General features: G+C 46.6%; 1 protein-coding gene across 1 annotated transcript in view; it reads left to right on the top strand.

Annotated features, from left to right (window-relative positions):
- TOX2 (TOX high mobility group box family member 2) overlaps positions 1–13,477 on the top strand; it is a 95,355-nt gene that overhangs the window by 39,834 nt on the left and 42,044 nt on the right. The window contains 1 exon segment of the mRNA XM_010829127.1: positions 1,546–1,791. Within this exon segment, the coding sequence (XP_010827429.1) occupies positions 1,546–1,791 (246 nt within the window).

The following is a 13,477-nucleotide window of genomic DNA, read 5'->3' as shown; positions in this document are numbered from 1 at the left end:
TGACCACAGGTCACCATCATATTCACCAGTACCTTAAGTGTCCTTCATCGGTTCTGGAATATTCCCAGTCATTATCTCTTCAGTTATCCCTCTGCTTCATTCTCACTCTTCCCCCTCCAGTCTGTTGATTAAAGAGATGTCCATTTTTTCCTCTATGTCTTGAAACTTCTCTTTCATGTTTTCTCAGATCCATCTTGCGTTTCACATATAACTCTTCTAGGTCTAATCACTCTCAGAGCATAGGAAAGGAAGAATGATTTTCCAGGCTAACATAACCTTGGTGCTGAAACCCAATAAGAGCAGTGTGAAAAGGAAAATCATAGGCCCATCCCACTCATGAACTAGATGCAAAAATCCTAAACAAAATATCAGCGATCAAAACTTAATAATGGATAAAATAGTAATGCATTACAGCCAAGTAGGGTCCAATGCAGAAATACAAGGTTGCTTTCGCATTAGGAAAACCAAGTGTAGCAATTTACCATATTTAACTGAATTAAAGGAGAAAAGGCTCATTTGAGCCTTTCAGTAGATGCAAGAGAAAAGAATTCAATAAAATTAAAAATTGATGCCTAATTGAAAGAAGAAGGAATACAATTAACCTGTTATAGAATACCTATAAGAATCTATGGCAAACATTTTGCATGTTGGGTCACTTCAGTCATGTCCAATTCTTTGCAACCCCAGGGACTGTAGCCTGCCAGACTCCTTTGTCCATGGGATTCTCCAGGCAAGAATACTGGAGTGGGTTGCCATGCCCTCTTCCTCCTCCTTGCCATGCCTTCCCTACTCAGGGATCATGCCGCCTGAATTGGCAGGCAGGTTCTTTACCACTAGCACCACCTGGGTGCTTAGTGATAAAATATTGAGATACTTAAGGAAAAAAAGCAAGTGTGTCCACTCTTACCATTTCTATTTAGCATTGTACTGGAGCTTCCTGGTCAGTGCAATGAGGTGGGGAAGATAAACAAATAACGTTTGGAGAGAAAAGTGTCCAGTGTGGCTCCTGGGGGAATAGCTTGTGCTCCTGGGGGAATGTTTGTACCATTTACCGAGATGAGAAGACCAAGAGAGGACACAGATGGGGACACCCAAGAGAAAGTCATCCAGCTGCCCTGGAAGACCACCAGGCATGGAGCCAGGATACTTCAGCTCCACTCCTGGCTCGTCTACCAACCCTGCACAAGCCACTTTCCTCCAGGACCTGAGTTCTTCCATCTGTAAAATGGGTGGATGTAGACAGATGGATTCATGGTGGGCTACAGTGGCCAGATCTGGTGGGAAAATAGAAAAACAGGTGAGCAGGTGGTGGCCCTACTTTCCAGGAGGGCAGGTTTCTGTATACAGACTGTCCAGTAGGAGGAAGCACCCATTGGGGATGGGTCAGGAGTCTGACTGCATCATCTTGACTGTGTGCCTTGCAGAGGGACCATCCCCTCTCTGCTTTGCTAAGGGGTGTTCATTGTGGCTATCACTGGTGCTGTCAAGCCTGTTCTGCAGTTGTACAACATTGACCCGCAACAACCTGCCCTTTTGATATTTTAGACCTTCAGCAGCCAGAACGAGAGCAACGAAGACTATGAGATCCCCCCAATAACACCTCCCAACCTCCCCGAGCCATCCCTCCTGCACCTGGGGGACCACGAAGCCGGCTACCACTCACTGTGCCACGGCCTCACGCCCAACGGACTGCTCCCTGCTTACTCCTACCAGGCCATGGACCTCCCAGCCATCATGGTGTCCAACATGCTGGCCCAGGACAGCCACCTGCTATCAGGCCAGCTGCCCACGGTGAGTCCCTGTTACCTGCCACGGTTCCTGCTGGGTTACGGCAAGGAAGAGAGGACCCTCTGCTCAGGTGCAGGGTCTGGGCTGTGTCGGTCACTTGCATGGGGGTCCGCAGAATATGGGGGGTGGGCATGGAGGGAAGTTTGTGTTCTCATGCTACTTGTTTCTGAAGCTCTGTTTATAATATATTGATATTATTTGTTTTATTTTTATTTTTAATAGTATAGTCTCACCTTGTAAAGGCTTTATTGAAGGAGAATTCCCTGGTTTCCCAGTGGTTAGAGCTCCATGCTTCCACTGCAGGGGGTCTGGGTCCAGTTCCTGGTTGGGGGACCAAGATCCTACAAGCTACCTGGCACGGTCAAAAAAAAGGCTTTATTGAAATTGAAATATTGTTCACCTACTATGAAATTCACCTATTTAAAGTATACGGTTCAGTAGCTTTTAGAATATTCACAGAGCTGTGTGACCATCAACACAAGCTATTTTAGAACCTTTTCATCACCACACGAAGAAACCTTATACCCTTTAGTCATCACTCCCAACCCCATCCCCATCTCTAGCCCTAGGCAACCACTAATCTACTTTCTGTCTCTGTATAGTTGCCTCTTCTGCACATTTCATATAAGTGGAATCATATTATTTAAAAAATATTGTGTCTTGCTTAAGCTGGGAGGGAAGAGGGTGGTGACTGACTTAGAGTTTTGAGGATAGGAAGGACTTTGGCAGGCAGACCAGCACAGGAACAGGACCTTCCAGGCCAAGAACAGCATGTACAAAAGCAAGAAGCAGGAGGCTCGTGTTGTGCCCAGGTGTGGCATGTGGGTCGCTCTTACTGGGCTGGAGAGGAAGAACATGGAATCGCATAGGAAGAGAGGACATGAAAGAATTAGTAGGGCCTGGATCATAAGGATCCTGAGTCCCGTGCTGAGCAAGGTTTGAGTTTTCAGCATGAATGAATGACTGGTTTGAACAATCAAGACCTATAGAAAGACAGTAGAGAATTCTTTTGTATAATGAGGAAAATCTCCTTAATTCTAGTACTTCTTCTGAATGACTGGGGTATATGTTTCTTTTTGCTTCTTCCTTTACAATTAATATTATATTGATAGTCACACCTCTTAACTTCATTCTTAAGTGACAAGAATAAAATTCAAAGAAGCTGATGCAGAAAAAAAAAAAAAAGACTGAAATATCTAGGTATTGAGGGCTGGACATAGGGTTTCAGGCATGGCTGGATCCAGGAACTCCAGCAATATCATTAGTATCATCCACACAGCAGGCACGACGGCTACCGGCAGCCAGCATCTTCTCTGATGTCTCTGGTAGGTGGTGGTGTGAGTCTTCCAAGGAGGACACCATGGGTGGACCAACCGCGGTATCTCCTTGATTTTGTCAGAAACACACCTGTGGGAGGGCAGGAGGGATTGCTAAATTGACTTCTATAAGAATCACATGATGTTGGATGGATCCTGTTTATCCCTACCAAGGCTGTTCAGAGGTCACAGCCAAATTTGTGGCCCAGTTCTATCTGATGTCTGAGACCTTCATTTACACGGTTTATCATCCACCAATCTTGACTATATTCTATTTATTTATTGTTTACTCTTATTACCACCAAATCTCCTTGCTTAAAAAGAAAAAGAAGAACAACCTGGCATACTCTGTGTATTTTCAAGAGCCACGTCACTTTTATTTTTGTGAAGCTAGGTGAGACGTAGATGAGAGACAGGGAGAGCAGGAGGAAGCCAATTCAAGGCCCACATTTTCTACTGTTCACTAAAGTGCTCAGTGGAAATTGCTGCTCCATTTCTTGAAAAAGGAGCCCATCAATAATGCAGACCCTCAGCTTCCTCTTCTCTCTCAGAGACCTGCAGATTCCACAGTGTATGGTTTTAATTCCATTTTGTTACAATGCTTTTGCCTTAGCTGCTTGCCCAGCTAATTTCCTAGCAAAAACTTCACAACTCCAGACAGTCCCGGTTCGGGATTTGTGGTAACCCAGGCGAGTGCACGGCCTGGCTGACATCTCTGTCGTGTACCCTGGGGAGGCCCGTGGATGCAGGCGTGCGTCTGCCTGGGGTTCTTGGTCACAGTGTCACTGGCCTGGGATGCTAGTCTTCAGCAGACACAGTGTCGGGTAGTGGTTAGTGCATAGGCTCTGGCATCCCACAGACCAGTGCTAACCCCGGCCCCACATCCGGAGCTTCAATCCTCTTTTCTTACAGTGATGGGTATCTGAGATAATGTATGTAAAGTCTCAGCAAATGTCTGGCAGAGAGTAAACAATCAGGGAATATTTGCTATTGTTATTATTAGTCATAAAAATGAATTCCCACTGTAACGAGTGGCAGTGTTTTCCGCAAGTCTCACTTACCTAAAGGAACAGTCTCCAGATACTCGCAGGTACCTTGGTAGGAGCACCTGGTTATAAGAGCTCTGATCATTGCAAAGGAGATTATCTGTTTATCAGGATGACCCCCTGATCCCTTCGCCTAGGAAATGCCTTTGTTGGGCTTAGTCCAGATAGGCACTTTGGAGCCATTTTCCAGATTCCTTTAAAACTAGTGCATGTTTAAGATGCTTCACAAATTCAGATCGCTTTAATTCTTCCATTAGTGAGAGTTATCAACGGTTCACTGGGTTTTCTATTCCCTCGTTATGAAATGAAAGGTAAGCCAAACTATTTTACCCAGAGGAAGGCTGCCAAACCAAGTGGGAAACCAATTAAGAACACGTCCATCCATTGGGACCATATGCTAAAAAGACAGTTGTTTTTAAAAGATGTTTAAAAAATATTTTTATTTATTTATTTTCGGTTGTGCTGGGTCTTCCTTGCTGTGCAGGCTTTTCGCTAGTTGCAGCAAGCGGGGTCTGCTGTCTAGCTGAGGTGCACGGGTTTCTCATCGCAGTGGCTTCTCTTGTAGAGCACAGGCTCTAGAGTGTGGGCTCAGTAGCTGCAGTGCTCGGGTTTAGTTGCACTATAGCATGTGAGATCTTCCCAGACTAGGGATTGAATCTGTGTCTCCTGCATTGGCATCAGAGGTAAAGAATCCGCCTGCCAATGCAGGAGATGCTAGAGACACAGTTTGGATCCGTGGGTCAGGAAGATCCCCTGGAGTAGGAAATGGCAACCCACTCCAGTATTCTTGCCTGAAAAATCCCATAGACAGAGGAGCCTGGTGGGCTACAGACCATGGGATCGCAAAGAGTCGGACCCAACTGAGCGCTCACACATTTGCATGCACACTCCTCCATTGGCAGTCAGATTCATTACCACTGAGCCACCAGGGAAGCCCAACAATTGTTTTAAATTTGTCTGAGCTGAAGCTTGAAGGTGTGTGTGTGTGTGAGTGTGTGTGGACATGCATGCTATGTGGGTGATGTTGGAGTTTGTGTCAGACCCCCGAGATGTGAAGCACCACGCAGGGAGCTTTACAAACATTGTCTCACATAACACTCCCAAGTTCCAAGTGAGGCAGGAACAACTGCGGTAAGGAAACGGAGACTCAGAGCAGGTAGGTGATTGTTAGTTTCCTGCGGCTGCTGTAACAATTGTCACAAACTGTGGCTTAAAAACAACAGAAATTTATACTCTCACAGCTCTAGAAGATGGAGGTCCAAAATCTGTATCATTGGACTGAGAAACGTGTCGGGAGGGGTGACCTTCCTCCGGGGTCTCTGGGAAAGAATCCATCTTGTGCTTCTCCAGCTTTCTGTGGTCTCCGGCTGTCCTTGGCTTGTGGCTACATCACTCCAGTCTCTGTCTGTCATCACATCGCCTTCTCTTCTGTCAGTGAAATCTCCCTCTGCCTTTCTTATAAGGATGCTTAGGGACTTACAACATGTAGGGTTAATCCAGGATCGTCTCCCCATCCCAAGAGCCTTAACTTTTAATTACATCTGCAAAGACTCTTTTTTTTTTTCCCCCCAAGTACAGAACCATTTACAGGTTCCAGGGATTAGAATCTGATATCTTAAAGGGGCCACTTTTGGGCTTAACCACAGTAATCAGTCTTGATTAAGAGCCAGCTAAGTACCAGACATTGTTCTGAGCTCTGGACCTACGAGATGCCCTTGAGGAACAACCAGTGCAGGTAGAAAGACAGGTGAGGAGCCCACTTCTGAACATGTAATAAATCCTCTGATAGAATCAGTGCATGTTGCTCTGTGCACCTAGAAGAGGCACCTGGCCAACTAAGAGTTTACATGCTGCAACAAAGATCCCACGTGCTGCAATTAAGACCTGATGCAGCCTGATTAATTAATTAAAATCACAAAGAGGAGGCACCTGGCTCAGATGTGAGGTTACTGCTTCCTAGGGGAAGTGATAACCTGACCCTAGTATTAATAGTTTATGTACTTTATGAATGAATGAGTATAACATAGTTATTAAGTCCCCAAACCAGAATTCACTCCCAGCTCTGTCCCCTACCATGTACCTCACAGTTTTTAGCAGCTGCCCAAGGGGTGGAGCAGCTTGGCCACAGGGCCACCGGGGGCACAGAAGATGGCCCAATGACGAGGTGCCCTCTGCATAGGCTGCGATGTGTCAAGGAAGTGGTCCCTGGAGCAGTGGCATTTGACACTAAGGCATTTGACAGCCCTCTCATTAATGCCAGGCCCTCTTGGCTCTGATGCCAGAGGTCACCAGTTCCTTTTGGTCCCCTGCCCAGCCCGCATGGTCTCCCAGCTTGTGTGGGAGTTGGTTCTTCAGTTTTAAAGGTATGGCTGTCGGCAGGAGGCCTGTACAATATTGGCTTCAGGCTTCTTTTACAAAATTAAATATGCTCAAGGCTTCTCCCTCAACTTCAGCATCTTAACTGATTAAACATTCATTTCCAAGACAAAAAGAGTCAATTTAGTATGAAAGATATATTTTGCCAGTTTAATTTAAAGCGCTGCACCTCCATCTGACCCCTATTTTCATAACTCAATAATTTTATCCTGTGTTGATTGTCTCATTTTGAGAGAGATATTGTGTGTATAAATCAGTTTCTAAAATACCCAAAGAAACTAGAAGAGTGGAATTTATTAAACAGCCTCTGTTAAGTCTGAAATAATTTATTTTGGAGTCGTCCTTGGGAAATGTTTGAGCTCACCGTCCTGGCTTACGCAGGAGAGGAATTATCCTGGGAAGGGACAAAGCCTGATGCTCCTAGATAAGTTCTCAGGGAACCTGCTCCTTTTGCAAGACCAGAGGAACTCCTTGGAGAGCCTTGAACAGGTGGAGATGGGCCACGATGGGAAATGAGTTCTGGCAAAAGCAGCCACAGGTCCTGGTGATTTGGGTAATCTGGCGTCTCCCTAAGATGAGCGCTGGTCATTGGCCATCCGCTAGGTCACTGGAACTTTGTGGTCCAGTCGTGGGCTTCAGTGAGCACAAGAGTGGCACACAGGCATCATTCAAACATTCTCCTCCAGCACTGACTCTTCTCTACTGCTTTCTCCGGGGATTTGAGTAAGTAACTTCTCTCCCAGCCTCAGTTTTCTTTCCCATCGACAGAATGGAGACTGGAATTCTAGATCTGGTGAACTCGCAGATAGGAAAATGGGAGTGACTGCTTTGTCAGCTGTGACACACTGAATAAGCATATGGGCTTGGGGTTGGATAGACTCCCCCTACAGTGACCACCACACATGCCACTGGCCGGGGGGCTCGAGCCTCATCAACTTGGACTCACATCCTGAGTGCTGGACTGGTAGTTTTATACTGTCCATGTTCTAGGTCCTTGTCCCAAAGCATCGTGCCAAGACTGGACTTTCTCCCTGCACAGAGAGGGCTGGGGGCATACCGAGTGAAGGATCTTTCCTGGCTGGAATCCTAGGATAGGCCGAGGGAGAGGGCTGAGCAGTTTCGCAGTTGCATTTCACCCCCTCGCCTTAGAGGTGGTTCCCATGAGACAGCTTGCAGCCCTGGCTTAGGTTCCAGAGCCTGAAGGCAGGGCTCAGAGCTTGGGGGCAGGCTCTGTGTGTTGACCCAGGGAGGGGAGTCCTTCATATTCATCTCCCCATCACCTTCCCCCTTCTCTTCCTATTCTCACTCTTCCCCTCCAATCTCCTGTTCCTCCCCTCCTCCCATCCCTGACTCACTCCTCTTCCACCCAGAAGACTTGATCTCCCTCTAGATGATTCTCACAAATTGACATGCAAGAGGTCCTCTCTGGAGTCTGAGATAAAGGGACCAAAGGCCCCAAACCTTTGATCCTCTGGATTTCTGAGCCACAGGGCCAGTGGAAACCCATCACCCTGTCCAACCTGTTAATTTGATTGCTCTTAGTGCATAAATTGGTTTTTGTTTTGTTTTGCAATTGTTATCAGTTAGTTTTTGCTGTGTAACAAAACTATCCCACTTAATGGCTTAAACCCCAACACTTGGTAGCTTAAAGCAAACAATGAACTTTTTCTATTTCCTGTTCTTTTGTGGAACAGCAAGGTAGTTCTTTTGACCTGGACTGGCTTGGCTGGTTTCTGGGGTCAGCTTGCAGCTTGGCTGGAGCTGCATGGCCTTGGATGGTCTTGTTCACAACTTGGCAGTTGGCTGGGTCTGTGCAGGTTATGTGGCCACAGGTGACCTGGGCTTGTTCACATGGCGATGGTGATAGGGCTCCTGAGAGCATCAAGAAAAAGAGGCTCTGACATGCAACCACTTTTCAAACCTCTGCTTGCATCACATGTTTTAATGTTCCTTTGGCCAAAGCAAGTCGTATGGCCAAGCCCAGAAGTAGACCCCAAAGAGAGAAATGGCTGAGTGACGTTGCAGAAAGGTATAGATGCAGCAAGGGCAGGGATTTGTGGCCATTTGTGTGTGTGTTGTTTTCTTGATGGTTAGTATTATCCAGCAGTTGTAAGACCTTGTAGCTAGATGGTAGAGAATCTGCCTGTATTGCAGGATACCTGGGTTCGATCCCTGGGCCGGGAAGATCCCCTGGAGAAGGGAATGGCAGCCCAACCCCCTCCAGTATTCTTACCTGGAGAATTCCATGGACAGAGGACCCTTGCGGGTTATAGTCCTTGGGGTTGTAAAGAGTCAGACATGACTGAGCGACTAACACACACACAAGTTCCCGTAAGATAAGTAACATTACCTAAATTTTACAGATGAAAAAAAAAACTGAGGCATGGGGGGATTAACTCCTTGCTCTGAGTCACAGGGTGGAGAATAACAAATGGTAGAACTGGGTTTTGAACTTAGGTTGGCCTAACCCCAGAGCCCATGCTCCTAACTGCTGGGTAATGTGTGTGTGTGTGTGTTTGTCATTCAGTTGTCTGACCCTTTGCAACCCCGTGGACTATAACCCTCAAGGCTCCCCTGTCCATGGAATTCTCCAGGCAAGAATATTGGAGTGGGTTGCCATTCCCTTCTCCAAGGGATCTTCCTGACCCAGGGATTGAACCACGGTCTCCTGCATTGCAGGCAGATTCTTTACCATCTGAGCTACGTCTTATGGGAACTTAAGAGAATTCAGTGATCAGATGTAGGCATGTCCCCAGTGCCTGGCACACAGTGGACATTCAGTAAATGTAAGCCACTCTACTTGTTCATTTTACTGATACAGTTTGGGTATCTCTATTGGTCCAGCCTGACCTGCCTGGGGTTGGCTTTGCTGGAGGTGTCATCAGACTCGCCAATGCTCGCCAATCCAAGAAGTGGGTGTTGGGGAAGGCAGATCAGAGGGTGGGGTGGCTGTGGGTGGGGAGTGGGCCCCAGCTGGGGGTGGACAGGGGATGGGCATGGTCATTAAACCAGGACCTCAGTCAAGGCTCAGAGCTTGACAGCAACAGAAAAGTGTCAGTTCTCCTGCTTGCCAATAAAGAGAAAGACCTGAACTCAACTCTTCTTGGCTATGTGACCTGGAGAAGGATCCATCTTCTGGTAAAAGCAGGGCATCCATCACCGATTCGATGGACCTGAGTTTGAGCAAACTCTAGGAGTTGGTGATGGACAGGGAAGCCTGGCATGCTGCAGCCCATGAGGTTGCAAAGAGTCAGGTATGACTTGGTGACTGAACAACAACAAGGGCATCCATAGGGCTTCTGTAGCTGAGCTTCTCCTGGCTTCCATGTTTTTGGCTAATTTCCTTCTGGGGAGTGGGAGTCGGGATATTTATCTCCCAAATGGACCTCTGAGAATCCTACGCAGGGTGGCAGTAGACCAGAGGTTCAGAGGTTCCTTTTTATTCTACAGAGTCTGGATGAAACTCACTCCCCCTGTTTTTTAGAGGCAGTAAGCAAAAGAAATATGTCTTTTTACATTTTATAAAACTCAGAAAAATGGCTTTAAACAGCTTTTGCTCTCCTGCTATAATTATTTATTTTCAAACACTCCTGCAGGGGACTGCTCCGTTTTCTTATCCTGCACTCCTTTTTCTCATAAATGAACCATCACTCCAATAAATCATTATGAAAACAGAGACTAACACCGGCTCTGAAAGGTTGAAAGATTTATGTAACACATTTATGTTTCCCATTTTCTCATTCTGGTACTCGGCTGCAAAAGCTAAGCTAATAAAAGCTGCTATTAATATTTCTTGTTGCCTAGCAACCCCAGAGCGGGAGTAATAGCTTCAGCTAGAAAAATAGATGACCGATAAGGAAAAATTCAATTCTTTTATTATCTCAGGGGGAAATGGCCTTTTACTGGAACATTATGATGTACGAGTGTGAAGTTGAACACAAAAGATTTTTGTGTGTGTTTGTTTTTCTATTTTTAATGAACATTATTTTACCTCCACTGACTCTTTCAGGGCACTTTTGTTTTCTTTTGCACTCTGCACCTCCCTCCATCCCTCATGCTTAATTTAGTAGCTATAGTAGTTAAGAACCTGTCGGCGTATTTTAGTTTAAAAGTGGGTTTTGCAAAGGTTTATAACGCAGTCATAAAAATGCAGTCCCTGTTAAAACTCAGGCCAGTGATAAGCCAACACACAGGCTGGTTCTCTGCAAACAGGCTCACGTTCTATTGAGAGATAAGACTCGTGGTTTTCTCTAAGAGAAAGGTCAGAAAAGAACAAAATGTGTTCTTTTCTGTGTCCTAGTTTTCTTTGGAACCCGGGGAAGCTGTTTCTTTTGAGAAGGGTTTGCTCTGAAGTTTGAGGTATGTTCAAAGTTGGAAAAGATAGGGCTATTTATTGAGCACCTGCTGTGTACAGATGTAGTACCACTGCCTTTTCCCAAAAACCCTCTAAAGCAGGTACCACTATTATCCCCATTTTTCAGATTCAGAAACTGAGGCTTAGAGAAGTCAAGGAGTCAGCCCAAGGTAGCATGATGCCATGATGTTCCGCTCCTTGATGTTTAGTATGGCATTTCTCAACTTAGCCCAACCAGCATTGGTGGAGGGATTGTTTTCTGTTGTGGAGGGCTGTTCTGTGCATTGTAGGATGTCTAGCATCCCTGGCTTCCTTTCACTATTCCTGGCCTCTAGGAACAATCCCAAGTCAAAAATTTTAAAATAGCTCCTCTCATGGCCAGGTATTCCCTGGGAACAAAACCACCCCTGATTGAGCACCACTGCATGCCATCCCCTCTACTTGGACTCCTCTTCCCCCTTGTCAACCTGGTGGTCTCCTATTCCTGCCTTAGGACCCGATTCAGAAGTCATTTTCTCTCAGAGGCTCTCTGGATCCTTTGAGCTGGATGTAGGGAGAGGCAGGTGAGGCATTTGCTTCCATCACAAGATTTAAGGGCATGTGCCAAAACTCAGGAATCAAGACAAGTCCTTTTTTTATACAGCATTTTTAAAAGGCAGAATTGCCACCAAAAATATGATGAATCGTGTATCAAAAATTTAAATAAAGGTAGTATCTGACTAAATTCCTGGAAATATGTGGTTGTCCATTCAGATGCCTTCCACACCACCAGCCCGGCACAGCCTGAAGGCTGGGTCTGTGCTTTATGCTTTGCTCTGCACTAGCATCTAACAAAGGGCCTGGCTTGCAGATAATATTCAGTCTCTGTTTATTGATGGAATAAACAGGAGGAGAGATTACTTGTCCAAGGTCCCACAGTGAAAATAAGGGTAGAGATGGAATTCGGACCCAAGTCTCTGCCTCGAAGCCCAGTGCCTTCTGCACCCTTCAGGCTGTGTATGGAGTGAATCAAGTTTGCCTACAGGGTGGCATCTAAGTCACAGGGGACTAAAAGATGCAATGGGATGCTCCCAGCCTGGGGGAGGGGGAAAGGGAACAGCAGCTGTGATTTCAGCTTGGTGTCCACTTGGCTTTCCGGGTGGCTGACTTAAGCAGCCACCAGCCCTGTGCCAGGCAAGAGGCAGCAGCTCACTGATGTAGAGCTTCTCCTAGAACAGAACCGTGACGATGAGCCTCCGGGAGCACCACTAATGCTCCCCACAGTCATGGATTCTGTATCTTGGCCTTTGGAGGGCAAGGAATACTCCTCATTTGACCCCCATTTACTCTAGCTGGGGCTTCCTTGGTGACTCAGATGGTAAAGAAATTGCCTGCAATGCGAGAGACCCAGGTTCAATCCCTGGGTCAGGAAGATCCCCTGGAAGAAGGCATGGCAACCCACTCCAGTATTCTTGCCTGGAGAACTCCTTAGACAGAGGAGCCTGGTGGGCTACAGTCCATGGGGTCGCAAAGAGTCGGACATGACTTAGCAGCTAACACGTTCACTTTCCTCTAGGTGAGCTTTTCTAAATGTGTGGATCCTGTGCTTAGTTGCTCAGTCGTGTCCGACTCTTCATGACCCCGTGGACTGTAGCCCACCAGGCTCATCTGTAATCTGCTAACATTTATTAAAACATTTACTATGTGCTCAACATCCACTTAAAGCCCTTTATATTTATCTCATTTAGTCCTTCGTCCTGAGAAGGAGGTACTATTATTATTGCCATTTTGCAGATGAGAAAACAGAGGCACAGAGAGAAAAACCACCTGGCTACACAACCACCAAATGGTGGTGCTCAGATTTGAAACCCAGGTGCTGGCTCCCCTGCCTGTGAACTCAGTATCCAACCTGTACAGCCTTCATGTGAATTAATGAATGAGCAAGGGGGTGAGCGAGCCAGGCCTGAGACCCACTTTAACTGACTCTGAGTCAAGCCATTCACGTTCACAGGTAACCACAGCATGAAGCGTGAGGTGCTAGTTCGGAATGAGGAGCAGATGAGTACTAACAAGCTCGGAGGAGAGAGGTAGCAGAGAGCACTTCCTGGAGGTGGCATCCTAGGGGCTGGGCCTTTGGAACCAGACAACAGCAGCAGATGCCTAGGAGAAGGAAATTTCACACCTGCCTGGACTTCCGTGTTCAGACCCAATTGCCACCTGTTCCACTGGGATTCACAAAACGATTGTGAGGTTTTATTAATAGATCACTTGAGCGCCCTCTAGTGTCCACCCTCTGCCAGGCTCCCAGTCGGAGCTGTGATCCTCTGGCCCAGAAGGGTGCAAGGGCCACCAGGCATTTACTTCCAGTCTGGGCCAGATGCCCAGCGTGGCAGAGTACCTCTTCCTCTGAGACCTGCTCCCGAGTCACGAGGGAAAACTCACAGAAAATCTCAGCAACATTCGTCAGCTGCAGCTTCGATATTACCCAATATAATGGCTCTTTCCTCCTAGTGCATATTCAGTACCACGTTTGGGAAAATGAGCTTTTAATGTACCATCAGCATTGCTGAGAAACCATCTCTGGCTCCGCAGAATGTCTGGAGCACATAAAACTTGAG

This window comes from Bison bison, unplaced genomic scaffold, assembly GCF_000754665.1.
Source record: "Bison bison bison isolate TAMUID 2011002044 unplaced genomic scaffold, Bison_UMD1.0 scf7180017864500, whole genome shotgun sequence".
In the NCBI taxonomy this organism is placed as follows: Eukaryota; Metazoa; Chordata; class Mammalia; order Artiodactyla; family Bovidae; genus Bison; species Bison bison.
The sequence above is the reverse complement of the archived record's forward strand: the minus strand, read 5'-3'. Positions and strand labels throughout refer to the sequence as shown.